Here is a 20,811-nt window from a genome sequence, read left to right as displayed (position 1 = left end):
TGAATGTGTGTGTGTGTGTGTGTGTGTGTGTGTGTGTGTGTGTGTGTGTGTGTGTGTGTGTGTGTGTGTGTGTGTGTGTGTGTGTGTGTGTGTGTGTGTGCGCGCATGCGATGGGGCATGTGGTCAGTGTCTTCAGGACACCAGTCAGTATGTGCTTAGTGAGCTGGCAGCGTTGGAGTCGGAACAGAAGCACATCGACAGCAGAGCTGCTGTTGTGGAGAGACGACTGCGGAGCCTCATGGAAACAGGTGGGTCTCACACACACACACACACACACACGCACACAAAATATATGTATTTGACGTATAATAAACAGGAAGTAGTCAATGAGAAGGAGACAATAGTTTAGGTTTTTCTTATATACAGTTGTATAGACTTTCTTCTTTTGTTTTTCTGTTCATGCAGGAAGCGACCGTGATGAAGAGGAGAGACTAATCCAGGAGTGGTTCACTCTGGTGAACAAGAAGAACGCTCTGATACGTAGACAGGACAACCTGGAGCTCCTGTGAGGCCTCTCTACACCCACACAGTGCACACATATACCTGTACGTACACAGACAGTACGCTCACCTCTTTTTATTTGTCCGATTATCGACTGTGTCCACAGACAAGAGGAGCAGGATCTGGAGAGGAGGTTTGAGCTTCTGAACAGGGAACTTCGGGTCATGATGGCGATAGAAGGTTAGTAACCAACAAAGGTGGAAGATTCGTACACTTAAGTAAAAGTAGCAATGTCACAGTGCAAAATACTCCATTTAAAATGCATTTTAATGTTGTAGCTGGATGAGGTGGAGCTAGTAAACTATTTTACATACTGCTGTATTTCCTTAATATACATGGTTGTATGAACTATAACATAAAGTTCTGCTGCTCGTCCTGCAGACTGGCAGAAGTCATCCACTCAGCAGCAGAGGGAGCAGCTGCTCCTCCAAGAGCTGGTGTCTTTGGTCAACCAGCGGGACGAGATCATCAGAGACATCGACGCCAAAGAGAGAGGGTGAGTGTGTGTGTGTGGAGGTGTATAGTTGTGTGAAAAAGACGAGTCATAGGGAGATAGCAAATAAAAAAACACATTTATATACTGTATACATGTGTACATATGTGATGCTGACCTGAAATACATAAACTGTGGTTAGTTCAATGTAGTTCAATGATGTATATTTTTATTCATTGACAGGTGTGGGTGTAGATGGCCAAGAGTTGATTTCATATGCACTGTATTTTGATATATGTTTGTGTTTGCAGAGCAATGGAGGAGGATGAGCGTCTGGAGCGCGGCCTGGAGATGAGGAGACAAAAATACAGTAATAAAGACAAATGTGTCCTACAGTGAAAACAACATTTACTACTGCAACCATGAAGTCCTGAAAGAGGTTTTTATCGTTCAGGACTTTTGGGGCTCCATAGTTCTCTTTTTTTGTGTGCCTTTGTTTTCCCCGGGAACTGTTAAAACCCATCATGAGGAAAGACAAGATATGGAAATGTTTTCTTGAAAATGAATATCTGTTCATGTTGAAGTTTCAGTCTATCTTAAGTATTATTTTGATTTTTTTCACATATTCCTATTTATTTAAATGATGTCTGATTGTTGTACATCTATTGCACATGTGTTTTGTGTGTTTGTGTCTATATTCATCTGTGAGTTTGTTCAGTGTTTGAACACTGGATTTTTTTTTTTAATTATAAAGAATAGGTTCCCCTGACGTCACGACAAGAGCTTGTAAGAATCTGCTGGATTAAAAACCAAAATGTGCCTTTTTTCTCCTTTCTGCTGTCTCTGGTGATGTTCGTCTTATGTTTCTATTTCAGACATTTCCAGCCTGAAAGTAAAATTGGTTGTAACCTGCCAAGACATATTAGATATGAAAATAACGTGACAAGTCATGAGCTGGACTCACAATATGGAGAGTACATGTTTTCAACAAAGGGAGGATCTCTAACATCACATTTTTATAAAAAAAACGATTGCAATATTGATTGTTTTTTAGATATTAGATGTTGAAAGGTTTTTTTTATTTGTTATTAAACCTTGTGTGCACACAGACCCTGAATGCCTTAAATCACCCGTAACATGTACGGTTGTGATGTTCATGCCTGCTTGATTTACAGAAATGAACCTGTTTCCTCACTTCTGTGTCTTCTGACTACTGTGTGCATGCTGTTTGAGGTGTGCTGATAAAGTGGTACTCTGCTTCTCATCACGTTACCATCACACACCGAATACCTGATGTTGCTGTCTGTATTTATGAGGTGAAGACACGATGAATGATATTGATAAATGTGTGGATGAAACATAAACATCTGTTGGTTGTGTACACATTTGTATTCTGTATTTTTATTTTTTGGACACAACATGGACCTTTGAAATCTAATGCAGTCAGATACAGTGCTATTGCAACAAACATGTTTCGTGAAACTTATAATCTCAAAAGTCTCAAAATGTTATGTAATTTTGAGGCTGAATATTTTGCATTTAATTGCAGTATATATCAGGTTTAAAGAAAAAGTTCCTGCCATTATGGTAGATAATTAAAACATTAAAATACATCGGATTAAATACACTATTCTTTTTTTTTAAAGCTCTTTACTGTCATTCCATACCCCGGTTATACCTACATTATACTGCGTTTAATTACATTATACTGCATTAACGTGACACTGCACAATAGCTTATTTTATTCATTATCATTTCTGCTCGATTACAGTTAAACGGTTGTGTATATTGTATTTTAGTATACCTATTTCACATATTTCCTTCTGCTACTTACTATAGTAACATAATTGCATTCATTTTATTTACATCTACAATTCCTATTTCTTGCTCCTATTTACATAAACAAGTTGATAGAAGTAGGTACATAGGTATTCATATTCCTACTCTATCTCATCTCATCTCATCTCATCTTCAACTGCTTATCCAGGGTCGGGTCGCGGGGGCAGCAGCTTTAGCAGGGGACCCCAAACTTCCCTTTCCTCTATGTTATTCTTTATTTTTATTCAGTTTTATTCTTCATTGTTATAATTTCTCTTTAAATGTTTATTTATTTAAGAATGGAGCAATCGTAACGGACCAAATTTTATTGCACAAGTACAACAAGATTAAGATTACAATCTCCCAAGGTAAACATTTTTTAAACAAGGTGAAAGTCCAAATAGGTAAACAAAAAATTGCAATAAAATGCCAGTAATGTTATAACCAACAGCATCCGGCAGTATTGTATAAAAATAATGAAAATAGTATTAAAGTCAGTACATGGCAATACAGTGGCAGTAAAATATAACATTGTAAATGGCAACTGGCAGTTTTGACATAGTGCAAAATAGCTTGGCTGTGTAATGAAGCAAAAACAACACAAACAGAACACATAATCTGAAAACACAGTCTGGGTGACTGTATTTGTCCATGTAAACTGAAGTCAAAAGTCGCAGCAACAGTCACTGTGTTGTAATAAAGTCAGTTGTGCAAGATAATTATGGGGGCAGAGACAAATTATGGGGCTCACTTTACAGACGAGGTTACCAACTCAGGATAAACTTACCCATTGGAAAAAAATTTTTTTTTTGTGAGTTAAACGATATCAAATCAAACATGTAAATGTAATCTACGATATATGAGATATATATGCAGTTTACAGGAGGTTCTTGTATCCACTCCTTGTAGTTAACACATCTTAAGAGAACATACAGTCAGTGTGTGTGTGTGTGTGTGTGTGTGTGTGTGTGTGTGTGTGTGTGTGTGTGTGTGTGTGTGTGTGTGTGTGTGTGTGTGTGTGTGTGTGTGTGCGTGTGTGTGTGTGTGTGTGTGTGCGTGTGTGTGTGTGTGTGTGTGTGTATTTACGTGCACACCTGCGTATGTCTGGTCCCGGTAGAGTATTAGAGCTAATCAGCTTGACTCTGCAGCACAGATCTCCACCTCATCAGGATCTGCTAATCTGAAATGACAGACAGAACAGAACCCCTCTGTTATCTGTATCTCACCTGAAGAACCTCCTGAAGCTCTGATAGCGCCCTTCACTTTCTGTCATGCTGCAACCAGAACATGGTCCTCTAATGCAGGTGGAGCACACCCATACGAGGTGTTGGTTGTGTGTGCTGAGCTGCTTTCTGCTCGCTTGTCTGTACGTTGGCAGTTTGTACGTCTGGAGAAGCAGCTTACCAAGGTATACAACTCACCAGCAGAACTGTTACAGCACTGTTAGAGTGGAATATTAAACTGTTGTTTTATGTGTGTGAATGACATGTAATCTACGATATATGAGATATATATGCAGTTTACAGGAGGTTCTTGTATCCACTCCTTGTAGTTAACACATCTTAAGAGAACATACAGTCCGTCAGTGTGTGTGTGTGTGCAGGGACCACCCTAGTGTGATAAGGCGTCGCTGTGGCAGTGTGCTGCTGGTCTCTGCACTGTCACCTGCTGTGGTGAAGGCATGGATGCACTGGGCTGACGTCAGGGTGAGTACACATGAACAAAACACGCCATTCTCTGCATCCGCCTTCTCTTCAGTTCTCCATAGTTTACTGCAGTAAACACGGCCTAACACTTCACTATAGTATTTCTGTTTCATTCCACTTTCTGCTACACTCCACTATAATTCGGAATGAGTTGAGGGAAAATTGAGGGAAATATCAAGTGCAGGAATTCCGGTCCTGGAGTGCCACTGTCCTGCATGTTTTAGGTTTCTCCCTGCTCTTACCTACCTAACATACCTGATTCTAATGATGTGATTTTTATCAAGCAGCTGAAGCGTTAGACTCAGGTGTGTTACAGCAGGGAGAAACCTAAAACATGCAGGACAGTGGCCCTCCTCCAGGACCAGAATTTGGCACTCATGAAGTAGAGCTACAAACTAAATCCAAAATGACTAAACAGTCACACACCACAACTTCCTGGTGATATTTTCAATAAAAGGTTTTTACTTACAAAAGAGTATTTTTTATTTTGTAGCATTATTACTTAAGTGAAAGAATATTTTTTCCACCACTGACCTATAGGCTAAAATGACACAAAAATCTGAAGCCTTAACTGATAATTATCTATGAATTTAACAGAGCAACATTTTGATCAGCAGGCGATATACACTAGCTCTATTACATTATACTGACATTTCAATCACCTCAGAAAGTTCATCCAAAATGAAACCGTTTGATCAACACCTTTATAAAACATTAGAGCCTTCATGAAGGACGGATTTATTGCAGAACTTTTGTATTAGACTGTATCCATCTTGGCAAGGTGTACCTACTAAACTGGAAACTAAGTGTATATACACTTATAATATGCATCAAACAGTATGATCACCACCACAGTAGAGCCAGAGGCAGGTAGAGGTTCAAAGGTCAGGGTCAGCTAAGCTGAAAGGGATTCACTGCCCAGGACACTTTACAGAGGGGACTGAACCCTGACGCCCAGGTGAAGGACCGTGTCCTCACTCCTGGGGGCACATTCACTACACATAAGGTGTTTTGTGAGGTTAAACCCAGGGTCACACAGGCTTAACTTTATAATCACTTTAGTGTCCAAACTATTCTTATAAAGCTATTCTGCCCCTCCAGGTCGATGTGTCTGTGTTGGAGTTGATGGGAGTTCGTCTGGAAGGTGTGGTTCCTGCAGCCATACTGCCACTACTGCTAACCATGGTACGTCAGAGGGTCTCAACCCAGACAAAAAAAACGATGTTTCTACCCCAACTTTTTATAGAGAATATTCCTAAATGTACAAGACCATAAACACTTGATTTTACAATATGTTTCCTATCACAGGGCATTTTTTGAATAGTGAAGTCTTAAATGCGATTCAGGGTCCGCAGAAAAACTAAGACCAGAATAAATTATCCAATGTTCCCACAAAACAGCATTCACCTTTTAAAACTACTTTTACTGCCATATTTTTCTCAGCCTCCTAAATATTAAGTCACCCTGAGAACTCATAGGGTTAAGTTACTTTGTAGATCCTGTTTCCATCTTTGAACATTTTATTAATGGTGCCATAAAGCAGTTTTGACATTTCAGAGATTTAATTCCCATTCCCTATGATGTAGCATGGCTTTACAACCTCCATTACATTTCCATGTGCATGTTCAAACCACATATTGAATAAAAAAAGTGCCCTGTAGTCTCTAGATCCTCCTATTTATTTTATTATTTTTAATATGTTTCCACTGGATGTAATGAAGGACTGATTTTATGAAGGTATTTTACCTCGGCCCCCTGGTTCATTCTGCGATGGACAACCCCGAAGGCTTCACTGGGGAACTGCAGTCTGCACTGGGTGAGTTTAGTGTCTACTAAATGTTCTACAGGATTTTACATGATTGCTTGCATGTCTTCAATGTGTATATCATCATAAGACTTTGTTTTCCCAGATGTTCAGTCACTGAGCTTGTGTGTAGGGGATGCAGTGTGGCTGAGGAACCAGGTGGTGGCACCAGTGACGGAGGAGCTGGTGTTCAGAGGGGCGATGCTGCCCATGCTGGTGCCCTGCACTGGACCCACAGCTGCCATCTTCCTGGCTCCGCTGTTCTTCGGTGTTGGTACGGCAACCAGATTTACAGGCTGTAAATATATATTTTTAGCTCTTTTATAGTTAAAAAAATTGACATGATCATAACAGATATAACTTACTGCATTTGTACTTTGGAATTAATTAAACATTTTTGTTCTTCTTGCCTAAATACATGTTAGCAAATTATCCTTTTTACCAGTTTTACCACAGTAATAGTAATAGTTTTTACCATAGCTATGTGATTGTGTCATTCTAGCCCATTTCCACCATATCATAGAGCAGCGGCGCCTCCACAAGGACAGTATGAGTGTCATCCTCTTGGTGTCAGGTCAGTTGGCTTTCAAAACACTAATCAAAATTAATAATAATCATAAAGTTATGCAACAATACATGTGTAATTTGGGGAATCCACATTGTAAACTGTCTTTTAGTTCATCACACAACAGGAGTTAACTTTCACAAATGCTATGCATATTTATATCATATCAGCGTTAAAAGACTTTAACATGGAATTGTTAGAAATAGATGTAATCATATTGATTATGCAGAGGATTTTACGATTTGGCACGTTTGATGGAAATTGTTTTTTTTTCTGCTGTTCTTTTGCAGGGATGCAATTCTTGTACACAACTGTGTTTGGTGCCTTCACTGCCTTTATATTCATGAGAACTGGTGAGAGATGAACACATTAACTTTCTAACACACTCACCAGCAGTACACATTTCGTTACATCTGTAATCTGGTTCTACACGTATAGGTCATGTTGTGGGTCCAGTTCTGTGCCATTCCTTCTGTAACAGTCAGGGCCTGCCTGACATCAGCGCTGCCCTGCGACACCCTCAACGATCAGCTGTACTCTGGTCATATCTGATGGGGCTACTTCTGTTTCTGGTGCTACTCTTCCCACTGACAGACCCCTTCTTCTATGGTGCCATTCCTGTCTGCAGCCTGGCTGCCCCTGCATGCTAGATTCAATTAAATGAAATCATACTCCCGCTCTTAAAACTAATTTTTTTTTTACGATGGATTTCAGTTTGTGTTGGATTTTCAAATAAAACAGTGTTTTATATTAAGTGTGTCTGCATTTATAGGTGTGTGTGTGTGTGTGTGTGTGTGTGTGTGTGTGTGTGTGTGTGTGTGTGTGTGTGTGTGTGTGTGTGTGTGTGTGTGTGTGTGTGTGTGTGTGTGTGTGTGTGTGTGTGTGTGTGTGTGTGTGTGTGTGTGTGTGTGTGCGCGCGTGAGAGGAGAACGATTCTCGCACGTCAGACATTTCCTGCATGGTTGGATATTTCCTACTGTATTTGAAACACAACACCAGTACAACTTTCCCTGGCTTAGAGAGAGAAAAATGTGTGTGTGGCAGAGAAAAGCAGATGAACTGTGAAAGTGAATGAGTGAGAAGGGAAAGCACTGGAGGAGACAGCCGTAGAGAAAGACATGTGCAGACAGAGAGAGGCAGACAGACAGAAACACAGACACAGAGGCCAACAAACACTCAAAAGGAACCAAATTAGAGAGAGACAGCTATGTAAAGTCACAATGTTAGGACAAATACAGCTATGAAAGACAGGCTTGTGAGAAAGAATAGTTACAGCCAGAAGCAACACAGGCAATGCCAACAGACATTAAGAGAAAAGGAGAGAAAAATAGGGAACAGCAAAGGAAAGATGGAGGGGGAGGAAGGGGGAAACGTTAGCGCGTCCCCAAGGAAATTTAGAATGTGGAGTAGCAGAGTGGAGGAGAAGAGAGGAGAGACTTAGAGAGCAGAGGTGAAAGGTTGTGTCAGACGATTGAGATTTATGAGACAGGCTGATGAGCTAATTATAAAAACGTTGTTTACAACCCAAACCAAGGGAGATAAAGTACGTTCCCATCCAAATAACATGCATCATTTATTTCAATTCTCATTTCTCATTTCTCACCCACACACGTCAAATGGTTTAATGTCTGGTTTCAATATACAGTGGGTCCTGAGCAAAACAAGTTTTCAAATACGTTCAGTCATCTTCTTGACGTGAAGTGTTCGATGCAATTCATTTCATTTTCATTTATAGTGTCAAATCGAGTGCCATAACAAAAGTTTTGTCAAGACACTTTCCATATAGAGCAGACCACACTCTATGATTTCTTTATGATATATTTATGATAGATGGGAAGACTCTCGTGTCTCTACGGTATATATGTGTACATATGTACGCTGAAACCAAGAGCCAGTTAGCCTAGCTTAGCATAGAGACTGGAATCAGGGGCTAGTCAAAAAGTCCAAAGTCAAAAGAATGGGTCTACCTGCACCTCTAAAGCTCAGTAAATAACATATTGTATCTAATCCATACAAAAAACAACACAGAAAACTTAAAATGCATTGTTTTGGGGGGGGTCATATTGGCTTGACTCTTTGGAATTACTGGTGTAAAGTAATATAATGCCATAACAGGTTAACAGCTTCAGAGCTGCCGGTGGACAGATTCTGTGATGTTTAGGGCTGGGTATTTGCAAGAATTCAATTTGTATCATGATACTCGGGGTTACGAATCAATACATTGGGATTTATTCCGATACAGTACATTCATTCATCTTCAACCACTTATCCCGGGGTCGGGGTCGCGGGGGGGCCGATCCCAGCTGACATTGGGCGAGTAAGGCGGGGTACACCCTGGACAGGACGCCAGTCTATCGCAGGGCACATAGAGACGAACATAGACAGACAACCTTTCACACCTACGGGCAATTTTAGAGTCATCAATGAACCTAACCCATGCATGTCTTTGGATTGTGGGAGGAAACAGATACAGTACATTAAATTAATTAATTCAATTTTAGGAAATCTGTCATAGTAGGCTATAAAGAACACACCACCATATGCATAAGATTTTACGTGGATGTGGAAGATACATCACAATACTTCTACACAAAATGATCCTGCCACAAATTTTTGCATGTAAACTATTCATTAAAGATCAATACAGTATCATGAAACATAATATTGCGATGCTCAAGTGTACTGATATTTTCTATTTCTATTTCTATTTTTCTACACTAAGCTAGCTGGAGTGTGCTGTGTGTTTGAGCAGAGAGCGTGCAACAACACCAGTTCTTCCTTACTTCTAATGCCAACTAACCTCCGTTCACAAGCTGGGGTTTATCTTCTGCTCATTGCTGTGAAATGTTGGAAAGATTTAAAGGGAACAAGGAAGGGTTTTTTTCAAATCTTTATTTATTCAAGGACAGACTGCTGACTCCTCATCATGCTCCCTTTCTGCTTCACTTTCATACATTTAAACTCAGTCATACTTGGGTTCTTTCCAGTACAACAAAGCCTACAGCTGCTGGTTTCAGAGTTTGGGGATTTGGGGTAGTCTGTTGCTCTGGATCAAGCTTGACAGACGTTTTTGTGCAAAAGCAACTGTATCACCTATTTACCTTTCCCTAGGTTTTTAGCCGAGAATTACACTGAGATTAACTGTAACAACCTCCGATTTGGCAGCCTCCTTCTGAGTTGACAAGCTGCTCTCACAGTTGGGAACGTAAAATGAAGACTGCAATAATACTAGAGAGCAAAGAAAAACAGGCTGTTATTCGACTTCCCTGCACATAAATGGTCTGCAGAAGATGTTAACATTTGTGGTTAGGGAGTGATTTACCTTATATTACTGATGCTGAGTCAAGCACTTTAAGATTTCTCTGCATTTTTTTTTATTGCGAAGCACATGGGGAAAATTGAGGTCAGGTCACATAAGGGATGTCGATGTGGGATACAAAATGTAGAGTTTCAACAGGAGAAGGCCTGAGAGAATAGGAGGAAATGGTGCAGAGAGAAGAAAGACGTGCGGTTGGTTACCTCAAAGGTCCTCTACATCCGACGTCTGTCTGCCTGTCTCTGGTGCTCTGTCGAGCCTTTGTGTCCAGTCCCTTTCTTGTGGATTTGTCATCCTTTCTCCCCACTGTTAATGCATTCACCATTGCACACACGCACACGCGCACACACACGCGCACGCACACACACACACACACACACACGCGGCTTTGTCCTTGGAGAAAAATGACTGCATCATGAAAGACACTACAAATATGTGTAAGATGTCTATGTGTGCATGTGTGTGTCTATGGAAAAGTTGAGCCTATCATCTGGTAAAGGAATACGCTGTCAGGAATTATCCTCTCGCAGTGCTCTCTCAGCCATTCTTTAAACCCTTAACCATTTTCTGGTGATTTTCTAGCAGAGTTTCTGTTTGTCTGAGGTTTGTTTATACACGTGCGAGTCCCCATTTGCACACAATCACGCGTTTGTGTCACCCAATCCTTTGCTACTTCTTCTCCAAAGCTAAGAAAATTCTTTGGTACAGATACAAGCTCGGCCGCTGCAGTTTCCATCAGCAACCATGTTTGTTTTAAACTTGCCACATGACTTCTTACTGGAAATTCAGTAGCAGCTGTTCAATGATTTTCATTTTTTTCCGTTCCCCATACTTTTTTTTTTTTTTTTTGCCAGTTTAAAGAATGCTTGTAAATGAGAATGACTTCAGATTTCTTCCAAGTTAGTAAATGAAATGAAGATTGGATCCCCTTTGTCATGGAGCCCAGTTGGGTTCCAGTTCACAATCTGAAAATCTTAACTTGTTCCACTGGAGCTGCTCATTGGATAATAAGAGGAGGCTCTGTTTGTACTGGGTAGCTCCCAGGTGTGAACATGAGTGAAACTAAGCATGAAGGAATAAGGACATGGCTGAAAAACATGCTCAGTAAACTATTCCAGGGTTAAATAAAGGTGAATAAAGGTCACCTGGCATATAGAAACTGAGCTGAGATACCAACCAGCTTGCAGCTACCTCTAAAAGTGTCCAAACCCGTTTAGCCGATTCAAGTAACTATAGACTTCATCTGGCAGGGATTTATTCCTTCTGGATTCATCCGCTTGATAGCGACCTCAGACTGCGCAGATATTTGTGGTGAGGATTTGTTGAGAGTCTGGGTGTGGATGGAGGGCATTCATGTCTGCTATGAAAGATGAAACATATGGACCTTGTAGAAGAAGTGGATAAAAAGTATCGTCTTTTTCCTCTAGTCCACAGAAATCACCAGGAATGCCTACACTCCATTATTTAACCACAAGGCCGCAGCTAATTGCTTCAGTGTGTGTGTGTGTGTGTGTGTGTGTGTGTGTGTGTGTGTGTGTGTGTGTGTGTGTGTGTGTGTGTGTGTGTGTGTGTGTGTGTGTGTGTGTGTGTGTGTGTGCATGACATAAGACACCAGCGGTTAGGAAAAATGAACAACTGACGTGTCCTTCTGTATTTGACATGGCACAAACAGTTCAATAGGTCTGAATGGTGTGAGTCTCGACTCCACTGACCAAACAAGGAAATACTTTTTCCTTTGACATCAGTGTGGAAGCTCGGTCAGGACCAACAGCAGTTCTTTTTATTTTGCAAAAGTATTGACACTTTGTATTGACCCAAATTACTTGCCAGACTGCCGGTCGTACACAGCCTCATGCAGTGGTAATATATTGACAATCAGTAGTAGGTATGTTTTGTATCTGTCTGAAAATGTGCCCTGTGTAAGCAGGGCAAGCAAGTCTTTGTAAGTAACAATTTTTCTCATGTGTTTTTTAAATCCGTCATCCAATAAAAATTGCATAGAAACCACTGAGTGCACTACATTCTGCTCACTGAGTCACATGCGTTTTATGGTTCTATTCGCAAGACCAGACAGCACGGAGTCGTCAAGAAGTTGATGGTGATTTTGTGGTCCTCTGACTTTGTGACAGTAGAGAAAAGAAAATACTGGGTCCATCCAATCCTGAGAAGGGATCAAGAGCCAGGAGAGTTTCACCTGCTGATAAAGGAGCTGCTCGCAACTACATGGGTGCAAACAATGTGCGATTTTAAGGGGGTGGCCTTGGGTGGCCAGAGTCAAACCTGAAATCTTGCTGGCCACCCAAGATCTGATAGGTAGTTGGTCAAGTTCATCAACAAATGCTGATCAATCAATAGTGACAGCTAATCCATTGATACAGGACCAGTCTGCAATTTCCAACTACAACAGTAATGGTAGGAGTGGGACACACCACCAAGAGTTATGGCCATTTATTGTTTTAGTTGTGTCCACTTCCCTGCTGAGTGTGAAAACTTTATTTAGCACTTAAAAGCAGTTAAATGCAGACAGACTACTCATTACTAGCTTGCTAACCCAACTAGCCACCAACCGTTAGTCAGCATTTACTTTGCTGTCGTCATGCAGATACAGCATCAGCAGCTTTAGAAAAACGGGTGACTCACCCGATTCTGTCCTGCAATCACCTGCCACAATCGGCATCTTTTCCCTTTTCGCTTATCAGCTGTAATTATGGCTGACAATGTCTGAATGTACAGTGCCTCTGAATGGTCATACAACTTTCTTAAAGCCTCTGAACACCCACACAGGTGTTTTCAATTAACTAGTTGACTAGAACTCTGTTCAGGACTATGTGGGTGTGTCCACTGTGATTGATTGACATCTTCCTGAGTCTCCTGTTAGCTTTGTTTCACCTGTTAAGGCGGGACAAAGTACACCTTTTTCAGTCTTAGTGGTAGACGGACATTTATGACCTCATAAATTCCCATCAAACTCAGATCAAAGCCCCGCCCACCTCCAACCCAAGCATAGGTCTAATCAGCCAGAATAACTGAAAACACCTGTGTGGGTGTTCATGGGCTTTAAGATAAGGTTTTTGATAGTTCCAAAAGGCCTTTATCCAATAATTATCTCTTCTCCCCCTCTCTCTGATGGCCAACTTTACACCCTGCCCTCGATTGTGGCCATTTGTGAACACTTTTACTTTCCAACGTGGTCACACGACATGTTCTTTTGTAGCATAACCCAGACTTTAGTCTTAAACACATGTCACATGTTCTTAGAGTGAAAGAAAAGGGCCCAAAGTATGTATTCAAGTATTATTGATCCACATGCCAGTGCTTTAGAGGAAACTAAAGAACATCAAATCAAGAACAGCCTATTCAGCTGCTGAAAAATAGAATTAGTGGTTGAAGTGAAACGGAGAGGCTTTGGAGCTGGAAGGTGCAGTTCAGCTGCCTGGAAGCTTGAAGCTGAGAGTATATCAGAGCCAGTAAGGATATGTGGCAAGCAGCTAGGAGTCAAGGAGGTAGACAGTAGGCTGTGACCTAGGAGGTGGTGAATGTAAAATCAAGAAATCTGTATGTTCCATTAGAGGCCCTTTAGGTTGGGAGATAGAGCAGATTGGAGGTACTGTAGGTAGATTAATGTGGAAGAGGGGAATTAGGAGTGCAGGACTATGGAAAAGGGAAGTTTTGTCTGTTCTATCAATTACATTTCTGGAATGTGCTTCTGAGGGGGCGTGGCAGCCTGAGCAGGAGGTGGGGTCAACCAGTCTCAATGATAGAATAAACAGACCAAGAGTGGGGAGTTTGGGGTAAAAGATAGGCTTCTCGGGAAGAGATTGCTGACTTGGGAGTCCAAATAATGAGACTTAAAGAGAAGTGGGGGAGTAGGGAGAAGATAAGGAAAGGGAGGTGAGCAAAAGGATGCAAGAACGGAGAGGAGGGACAGGGGGGAGGAAAAAATAACAAAGAAAGGGAGATGGGAGACAGAAGAGAGAGGAGGATGGGGGTAGTCCAAAGAAAAGAAAATCTGAGGATAAGATGAGAGACGTGGAGGAGGAGAAAGAGGTGGGGAACAAGACCAAAAGGCTCTTTAGGTTCTCCGGGATCCTGAGGTTTTATGTTTGTTCTCTCTCTAGTTCCGATTGATTGTTACATAACTGGAAGAGACTACTGAATCGTTCGAATGTATATATTATGTCTGCCAAAATCAACATGCCACAGCCAGCCGACGCATCTGGTCTACACAGAGAACACACAAACACACACACACACACACACACACACACACACACACACAGGCTGTGGCTAATAACTGATTCAGCTGCACATACAACATGACTTTTCCATCTCATCATCCTGTGTTAAGAAGCTACAGCGGCACATGATAACGACATCAAGCTGTCCTAAATTTTGTTGTGGCAGGTCACACTTTCCACAGAGAAAATGAGCATTTATGTGAAGGACTATTGTTTGCTCAAGCACTTTTCCACTTATGTTACTTGGATTGTTCAACAAGTCAGCTTGTTTGTGTGGTTGACCTTAATTTAAAGTCTCTGGCCAAGTTTTTTGTCCCCCAGCAGCTTTAAAGGTCCCATATTGTAAAAAGTAAGATTACCGTGTCTTTTTTTATTATGAAGCGAGTCTAGGTGCTATAAAATTACTGTGAAAGGATCAAAACACTCAATCCACAGAGAAATGCACACAGCCTTATTCAGAAACTGTGCCTTTAAACTAGCCGTCAGGACTTCTTTACGGTTGTGATGTCACAACTTTGAACATTAAAGCCTAAACATGTTCTAGTAGAAATCTAAAATACAAGTATGAACGTACAAAAATAAGCATTGTATCATCTTTAAATCATTCCCATCAGGGCTTGAATCCTCAGGTCCTCACAGTTGTCGGCTTCATTTAATATTCTTTGGTTTTGCTTGCAGAATGGCTACAAGAAGAAAAAGATCATATTTTTCTTCGGAAAATCCAAACTCAGCCTTTGACTTTGCACCAGGCGTACCATTCATGGCGAACGGATCATGTGACAGCAGTGGAGGTACCCCAGTACCCAGTATACACTCCTGCTCCCCAGCTACTAAGAGGTCAGGCTGATGCACATCTGGCATTTCCTGTTTCCTCTTCTCCATATGCCCTTGAGTGGTAGCCACACACACGCACACACACACATACACACTGAAGAACACTTGTGCATATGCTTAGACATCTGTGCCAATATGAAGTTATTGTATAACAGTGTAACAATGAACGCACACACACACACACACACACACACACACACACACACACACACACACACACAGGTATTACTGTTGCATACTCCAACGTTTCCACTGGACTATAAGAAGTCCCAGTTGGTATGGACTTGGTAGAAAAAGAGAAGGGGCTGGTGGCAGGAAAATAGAAGAGAAAATAGAGTGGGGGCAATAAAGAAAGAATGAGATTAAAAGGGAGATACATTCAGAGACGATGAGAGGCTGACCGGGGACAGGAGAGTCAGACAAAGGCAAAAGATGAAGGAGAAAAAGGAGAGGAGAAGAAGAAAAAGGGGAGACGACCTCAGCATCTCACAGAGCTGACAAACACTTTCCACTCCTGTGCATGCATGAAGGCTGAGTGTGTGTGTGTGTGTGTGTGTGTGTGTGTGTGTGTGTGTGTGTGTGTGTGTGTGTGTGTGTGTGTGTGTGTGTGTGTGTGTTATATGAGGGTGCATGTGCGTGTCTAAAGCCATAGGCAAGATGGGGGGACAGAGCGGTGCCGTATGGTTTTCATAACTCTCCGAGGGTTTTCAATTCTGTTACCACACACACACACACACACACACACTCAACCCCTCCAGCCTTCCCTTATACACTCACACATTTTACCAGCCCCCTCTTCCAAAAAACACACAATTCTTTTTCCTCTACGTAGCCTCCCCCCCCCTTCCCACCCTCCCCCATCTCTCTCTCTCTTTCTGAGGTTCAGTCAGAGAGCCAACTTTGCAGAGGCAAGAAAGCCCCGGCCGGATCAGATACAGGAGAGGGTTTCTGTCACTGAACTTCATCACATTCATATCTGGACTCTATTAAACTCTTTTGGACTCAGCTGAAAGGCAGATTGCTCCATTGAATAATTTGGAACCCTGGACTCTACCGGTACTTCACTGGACCTTATTTTGGACTTTACTGGACTCAACTGGGCTTTCTAGGGGATCCCACTGGATTGAATTGGTTTCTATTAGTTTTATATATGATCAGTAAGTCTGCTTTACTGTGGCAGCAGTTTGCTGATGAATGGACTTTGACTGATTCTGCACTGTCGGGATATTTGTCGAAAGGTTTGGGCAATCCAAGGTAAATTAAGGTAATCCGATGTCAGTTTTGGAGTTAGCTGCCTCAGATTACTTTGAGTAAAAGGCCAATTAGACAAGATAATTCACTCATAACAAGATATAGAAAAAAGTTTTAGTTTTTCTCAAATTAACTGGGTGAATTCAGGTAAGATTTGTTTGAATAGAAAGTCAGAAAAAAAAGTTATATTGCTTTATTAGGTTATTTATCTTGACAGTAAGGTTGGAGTGCTCATTTGAATGTTGGCCTAGTTTAAACCCCATTACTTGGTGGAGGAAGCAAATGACCAGCCGGAGCAGTAGCAGCTGCGGCAGCATGACTCTCATGTGTGTCCTGTGGCTACTGATGGTCTGTCTGGCTCCTGGAAGCCAAGGCCAGAGGCTGAGGGAGACGGATGGAGAGCAGCCAGCAGCCAGGTCTCAGCTGGAAGAGAGAGACGCACTCTGCCACCAGGAGGGATGCTACGCTGTTTTCCTCCAGAAAAGGACCTTTAGGGAGGCTGGGCGGAGCTGCAGAGAGCGAGGTGGTACCCTGGCAACGATGCATACTCACGAGGCAGCGGGCGTGGTCCATGAGCTGCTGTCGGCCATCGAGGGGACCAGGTCAAGGCTTCGCCTCTGGATTGGGCTGCACAGACCTCCACGCCAGTGTTCATCCACCCGACCACTCAGAGGATTCGTCTGGGTCACAGGTGTCACCTTTAAGACATTTCACCCCTCGGTGTTCCTATTATTGACATCAACCATTTTATTGGATTTTAATAACTAAGTTTAACACTGCCTCCAGATAGAGATAGTACATCATTGTATGCTTTGTTTCCTTTTTTATTTTATTTTTTATAATTAAACCTCAAAGTTTCCCTTCCCCAGTCAACTTTTCAAAGATCATTACAGTCAAAGCGTATTAAAGAAAACACTTTGACTGCAAACCTTTTGACTATTATCTAATGGAAAATCTGTTGATCAGTTTTACTAAGGCTAAATCTGTTTTTTTAATAAATAGTTACTTAACCACCTACTAAATGAAATTGGTTGTGGCAGGGTTTGTAGATTTAAAATCCACCAACCATTAAACACATCTGGGATTGTGAACAGACTTTCCTAAACAATCATTAAATCTATTTATTTAGGCCCACTTCAATATTACTACTTTCAAACACATATCAGATGTATCAAGAGCTTATGAATCACTTTCAGATTTTGTTCTGGCCAGACTTTGGTACCTGAGCGAGCCTCTGGAGCTCTGCACAGACTGGATGGTTATTACATTAGCTACTTTTGTTTCACACAGACGGAGCTGGCGCGACAAGGGAAGTTCAATCCCTTTTTGACCTTACTGCTAGTCCTCAACCTGATTTAGTCATTATGCAAACCCACACAAAGCCAGACTTTTTTTTTTTTATCACTCATAGTGTCTGCCTTGGTCTTGAGTTAGAACAGACAGAGTTATGTGACCAGCTTAGTTTTTTTTCCTATCTACCATTGTTTAAACTTGGTTGGTTTACTCAAATTACAAAAAAAAAACAGTTTACTCACTTACCCTGGTGGTATCTAGCAATGCGGTTTGTTTTGTTTTTATTTAACCAGGGTTTGATTTAGAGATTTCTTCTTTCTCCCCAATACAATGCAGATGAATGGACGTTTCTTTATGGTGCTCGCAGCATATTTTAATATATATATTATTATATATTGTGAGATGTATTCCAATGTGAAGACATCCACACAGACACACAGAACATATATCACCACAACCTGCTTATGACCCAGCTGCTAGAATATGAGCAAGAAAGATGAGGTGTGACTTTGGCGACTCCCAGTGGTGATATTTTAAAAAAAAAGACACTGTAGCAGACAACAATGCAGGCTGCTGTAACCCCTCCTGGAGCCAATTTAGAAAAAAATTACAATGAATGTGGTGACAATGTGGCAACACATGGACTACTGCACCCTTTTTCCCCCATAAAGTCACATTAAAATGTCTACACATGGCAGCTTTAATCACGGTTAATACTTTAAATATGTCAAATAGATCTGAAAAAGCAAACTGAATACTAGAAGAGAAATGACGTATAAAATACGGAAACTAAAAAGAGGGCGTTTGTACTTTTACTGACCTGGTCCTTGTCTTTATTTTCCGACAGGAGACCAGGATGGCCAGTTCACTAACTGGCTCCGTGAAGACACCCCTGGGACCTGTGCGGCCCCTCGCTGTGTGGCCATGACCGTCCACACTTCTGAGAGCGGGCGTGAGAGCAGTGACAATTTCCGGTGGCTTGACGGCTCATGCGCACTGCCATTGGACGGATATGTTTGCCAGTACAACTACAAAGGAATGTGTTCACCACTGGAGGACGAGGGCAGTGGTCCAGCTGTTTACACCACCCCATTTCATCTCGTGAGCACACTGCTGACCCATGTGCCCTATGGGTCTGTAGCTACTCTACAGTGCCTTGCAGATGGCTCAGACCCAGATACTCCCACTGAGCAGACAGTACTGTGCATGGAGAGAGACGATGAGACAGTGGGCTGGTCCAGGGATGCCCCACTCTGCTCATCCAGTGGAGCTACACAGAACCAGGACTGGTGTAACGGGGACCACGGCTGTGAGCAGTTCTGTCAGAACACAGACACAGACTACTACTGTTACTGCTCCGAGGGGTTTACAATAGATGAGGACGGGTATAGCTGCAAGCCTGATCCCCTGAGCAAAACTGACCCTCCTGAATTATCAGCTGACTCCGCTGGTCCCACTGTCCAGCCCCACATCAAGGAGATGTGTGTGGAGATGGGTTGTGAGTATGACTGTGTGGAGACTCTGCGGGGTATCCGTTGCACATGCCCACCAGGCTACCAAATGGGTCCAGATGGCCGCAGATGTTCTGATGTAGATGAATGTAAACAGGAACCATGCCCACAACTTTGTGTCAACATCCCAGGCACCTTCCACTGCACCTGCCACTCCGGGTACCAGCCAGATGATGAGGGCGAGTGTGTGGACACCGACGAGTGCCTCGATGAGGGCAGCTGTGAAGGCACTTGTGAAAACACAGTTGGGTCCTTCACGTGCCTGTGTAATCCCGGGTATGAGTCAGGCAGTGGAGGAGAGTGTTTAGATGTAGATGAGTGTGTGGGGGAGTCTCCCTGCCAGCAGCAGTGTCTCAACTATATGGGAGGGTACCAGTGTTACTGTGACAACGGCTATGACCTGCAGTCAGATGGGCTTACCTGCCAGCCTTCGCCTGATGATGAAGAATATTCCACCCTGACCCCTTACCCCAGTGACATATCTGACTTGGACCCTGACCATGATATTCCCTGGTCCACCTCATTCACCCCCGACCCAAACTTTGAAGCTGACACTAACTTTGACGTTGACTGGTTGACAGAAGCCCCGGAAATACCCTCCCCTGACATGGGTCATGGATCAGACAATCACCTGAACCAATGGGATGCCCTATCACCAAAGCGATATCAGACAGCCCCATCCCCAACGCAAAAAGACAACACAGGCAATGACATTGGTAATGAAGCTGAAACTAAGACAGAGGGTAGAGATGCTGATCATGGGGTGAGTGTTGAAACTGCAAATGGGTCAGCCACTGGGTCAAGGGAGGGGGAGGGATCTAAGGCAGATGGTACCAAGGATGTCAGCGGCACAGCAGAGGCAGGGGCTGGATCTGATGCAGGAAAACAAAAGCATGACAAGAGCTGGTTACTGGTGGCCCTGCTGGTGCCTCTGTGCGTGTTCCTCGTAGTGATGCTGGCTCTGGGGATCGTCTACTGCACCAGCTGTGCTGTGGACAAGAGCCTGAGCTTCTCAAACTGCTATCGCTGGATACTCCCTACAACGCCTCCTGACAGGAGGGATGGCAAAACCCAAGCATGAACCTTAAAATAAACAAGCAAACACAGATGTGTTAAAACTCCACGTCTGTTAACATTTCTCATTTTTTGGTGCAGGGCTGTTCACTAAACCTTCCATTTGGATATAGTGCAGCTAGCTGGTTCTCCCATTCATCATTCAAGAAAACGTAATATTTTCTGTTGCCCATCTCTTGTAAATAAGTCACTTTCTCGTCATGTTTTTTTAGAATTCAATAAAACCAATAAACTGATTAAATACTGTGTGGTTTGTAAGCCTATGTCATATCAGACAATAATGTATAATCACGGGGGTGAACAGATGAAAGTGTGTGGAAAGAATGTGTGGTTATGGCTCGACGATGCATGTAAAAGTAAAAATAAATGAATGGCTCTGGTGATTTTCCTAGGCCAATATTCATGTTCAGCAGGGGAGGGGGAGGAATGGGGAGAGTGGGGAGGAATGGGGAGAGTGGGGAGGAGAG

The 20,811-nt window shown here is 42.4% G+C and overlaps 3 protein-coding genes across 10 annotated transcripts in view; all 3 read left to right on the top strand.

Annotated features, from left to right (window-relative positions):
- LOC310956447 (uncharacterized protein) overlaps window positions 1–2,430 on the top strand; it is a 29,014-nt gene extending 26,584 nt beyond the window's left edge. For all 8 annotated transcript variants that reach the window (XM_083926662.1, XM_083926668.1, XM_083926665.1 and 5 more), the window contains 5 exons: window positions 137–248; window positions 406–505; window positions 608–681; window positions 883–997; window positions 1,246–2,430. In XM_083926662.1, the coding sequence (XP_083782788.1) occupies window positions 137–248; window positions 406–505; window positions 608–681; window positions 883–997; window positions 1,246–1,333 (489 nt within the window). In that variant the 3' untranslated portion in view covers window positions 1,334–2,430. The remainder of the gene's footprint in view (window positions 1–136; window positions 249–405; window positions 506–607; window positions 682–882; window positions 998–1,245) is intronic.
- A 1,620-nt stretch (window positions 2,431–4,050) lies between these two features.
- On the top strand, window positions 4,051–7,477 carry LOC310956859 (CAAX prenyl protease 2-like; the record flags this gene model as incomplete). Its single annotated transcript, XM_083927234.1, has 8 exons — window positions 4,051–4,160; window positions 4,356–4,458; window positions 5,560–5,643; window positions 6,196–6,274; window positions 6,369–6,536; window positions 6,765–6,836; window positions 7,118–7,180; window positions 7,266–7,477. The coding sequence occupies 8 exons, from the start codon at window positions 4,051–4,053 to the stop codon at window positions 7,475–7,477; spliced, it is 891 nt and encodes a 296-aa protein (XP_083783360.1).
- An 8,662-nt stretch (window positions 7,478–16,139) lies between these two features.
- Window positions 16,140–20,571, top strand: LOC310956563 (uncharacterized protein). Its single transcript, XM_083926837.1, has 2 exons — window positions 16,140–17,157; window positions 18,607–20,571. Exons 1-2 carry the CDS (start codon window positions 16,749–16,751, stop codon window positions 20,349–20,351), a joined length of 2,154 nt encoding a protein of 717 aa, XP_083782963.1. The 5' UTR covers window positions 16,140–16,748; the 3' UTR covers window positions 20,352–20,571.
- Window positions 20,572–20,811: the final 240 nt, after the last annotated feature.

The sequence above is a fragment of the Echiichthys vipera genome (genome assembly GCF_963691815.1).
Source record: "Echiichthys vipera genome assembly, chromosome: 14".
Taxonomy (NCBI): Eukaryota; Metazoa; Chordata; class Actinopteri; order Perciformes; family Trachinidae; genus Echiichthys; species Echiichthys vipera.
This window is presented reverse-complemented; position numbering and strand designations above follow the sequence as displayed.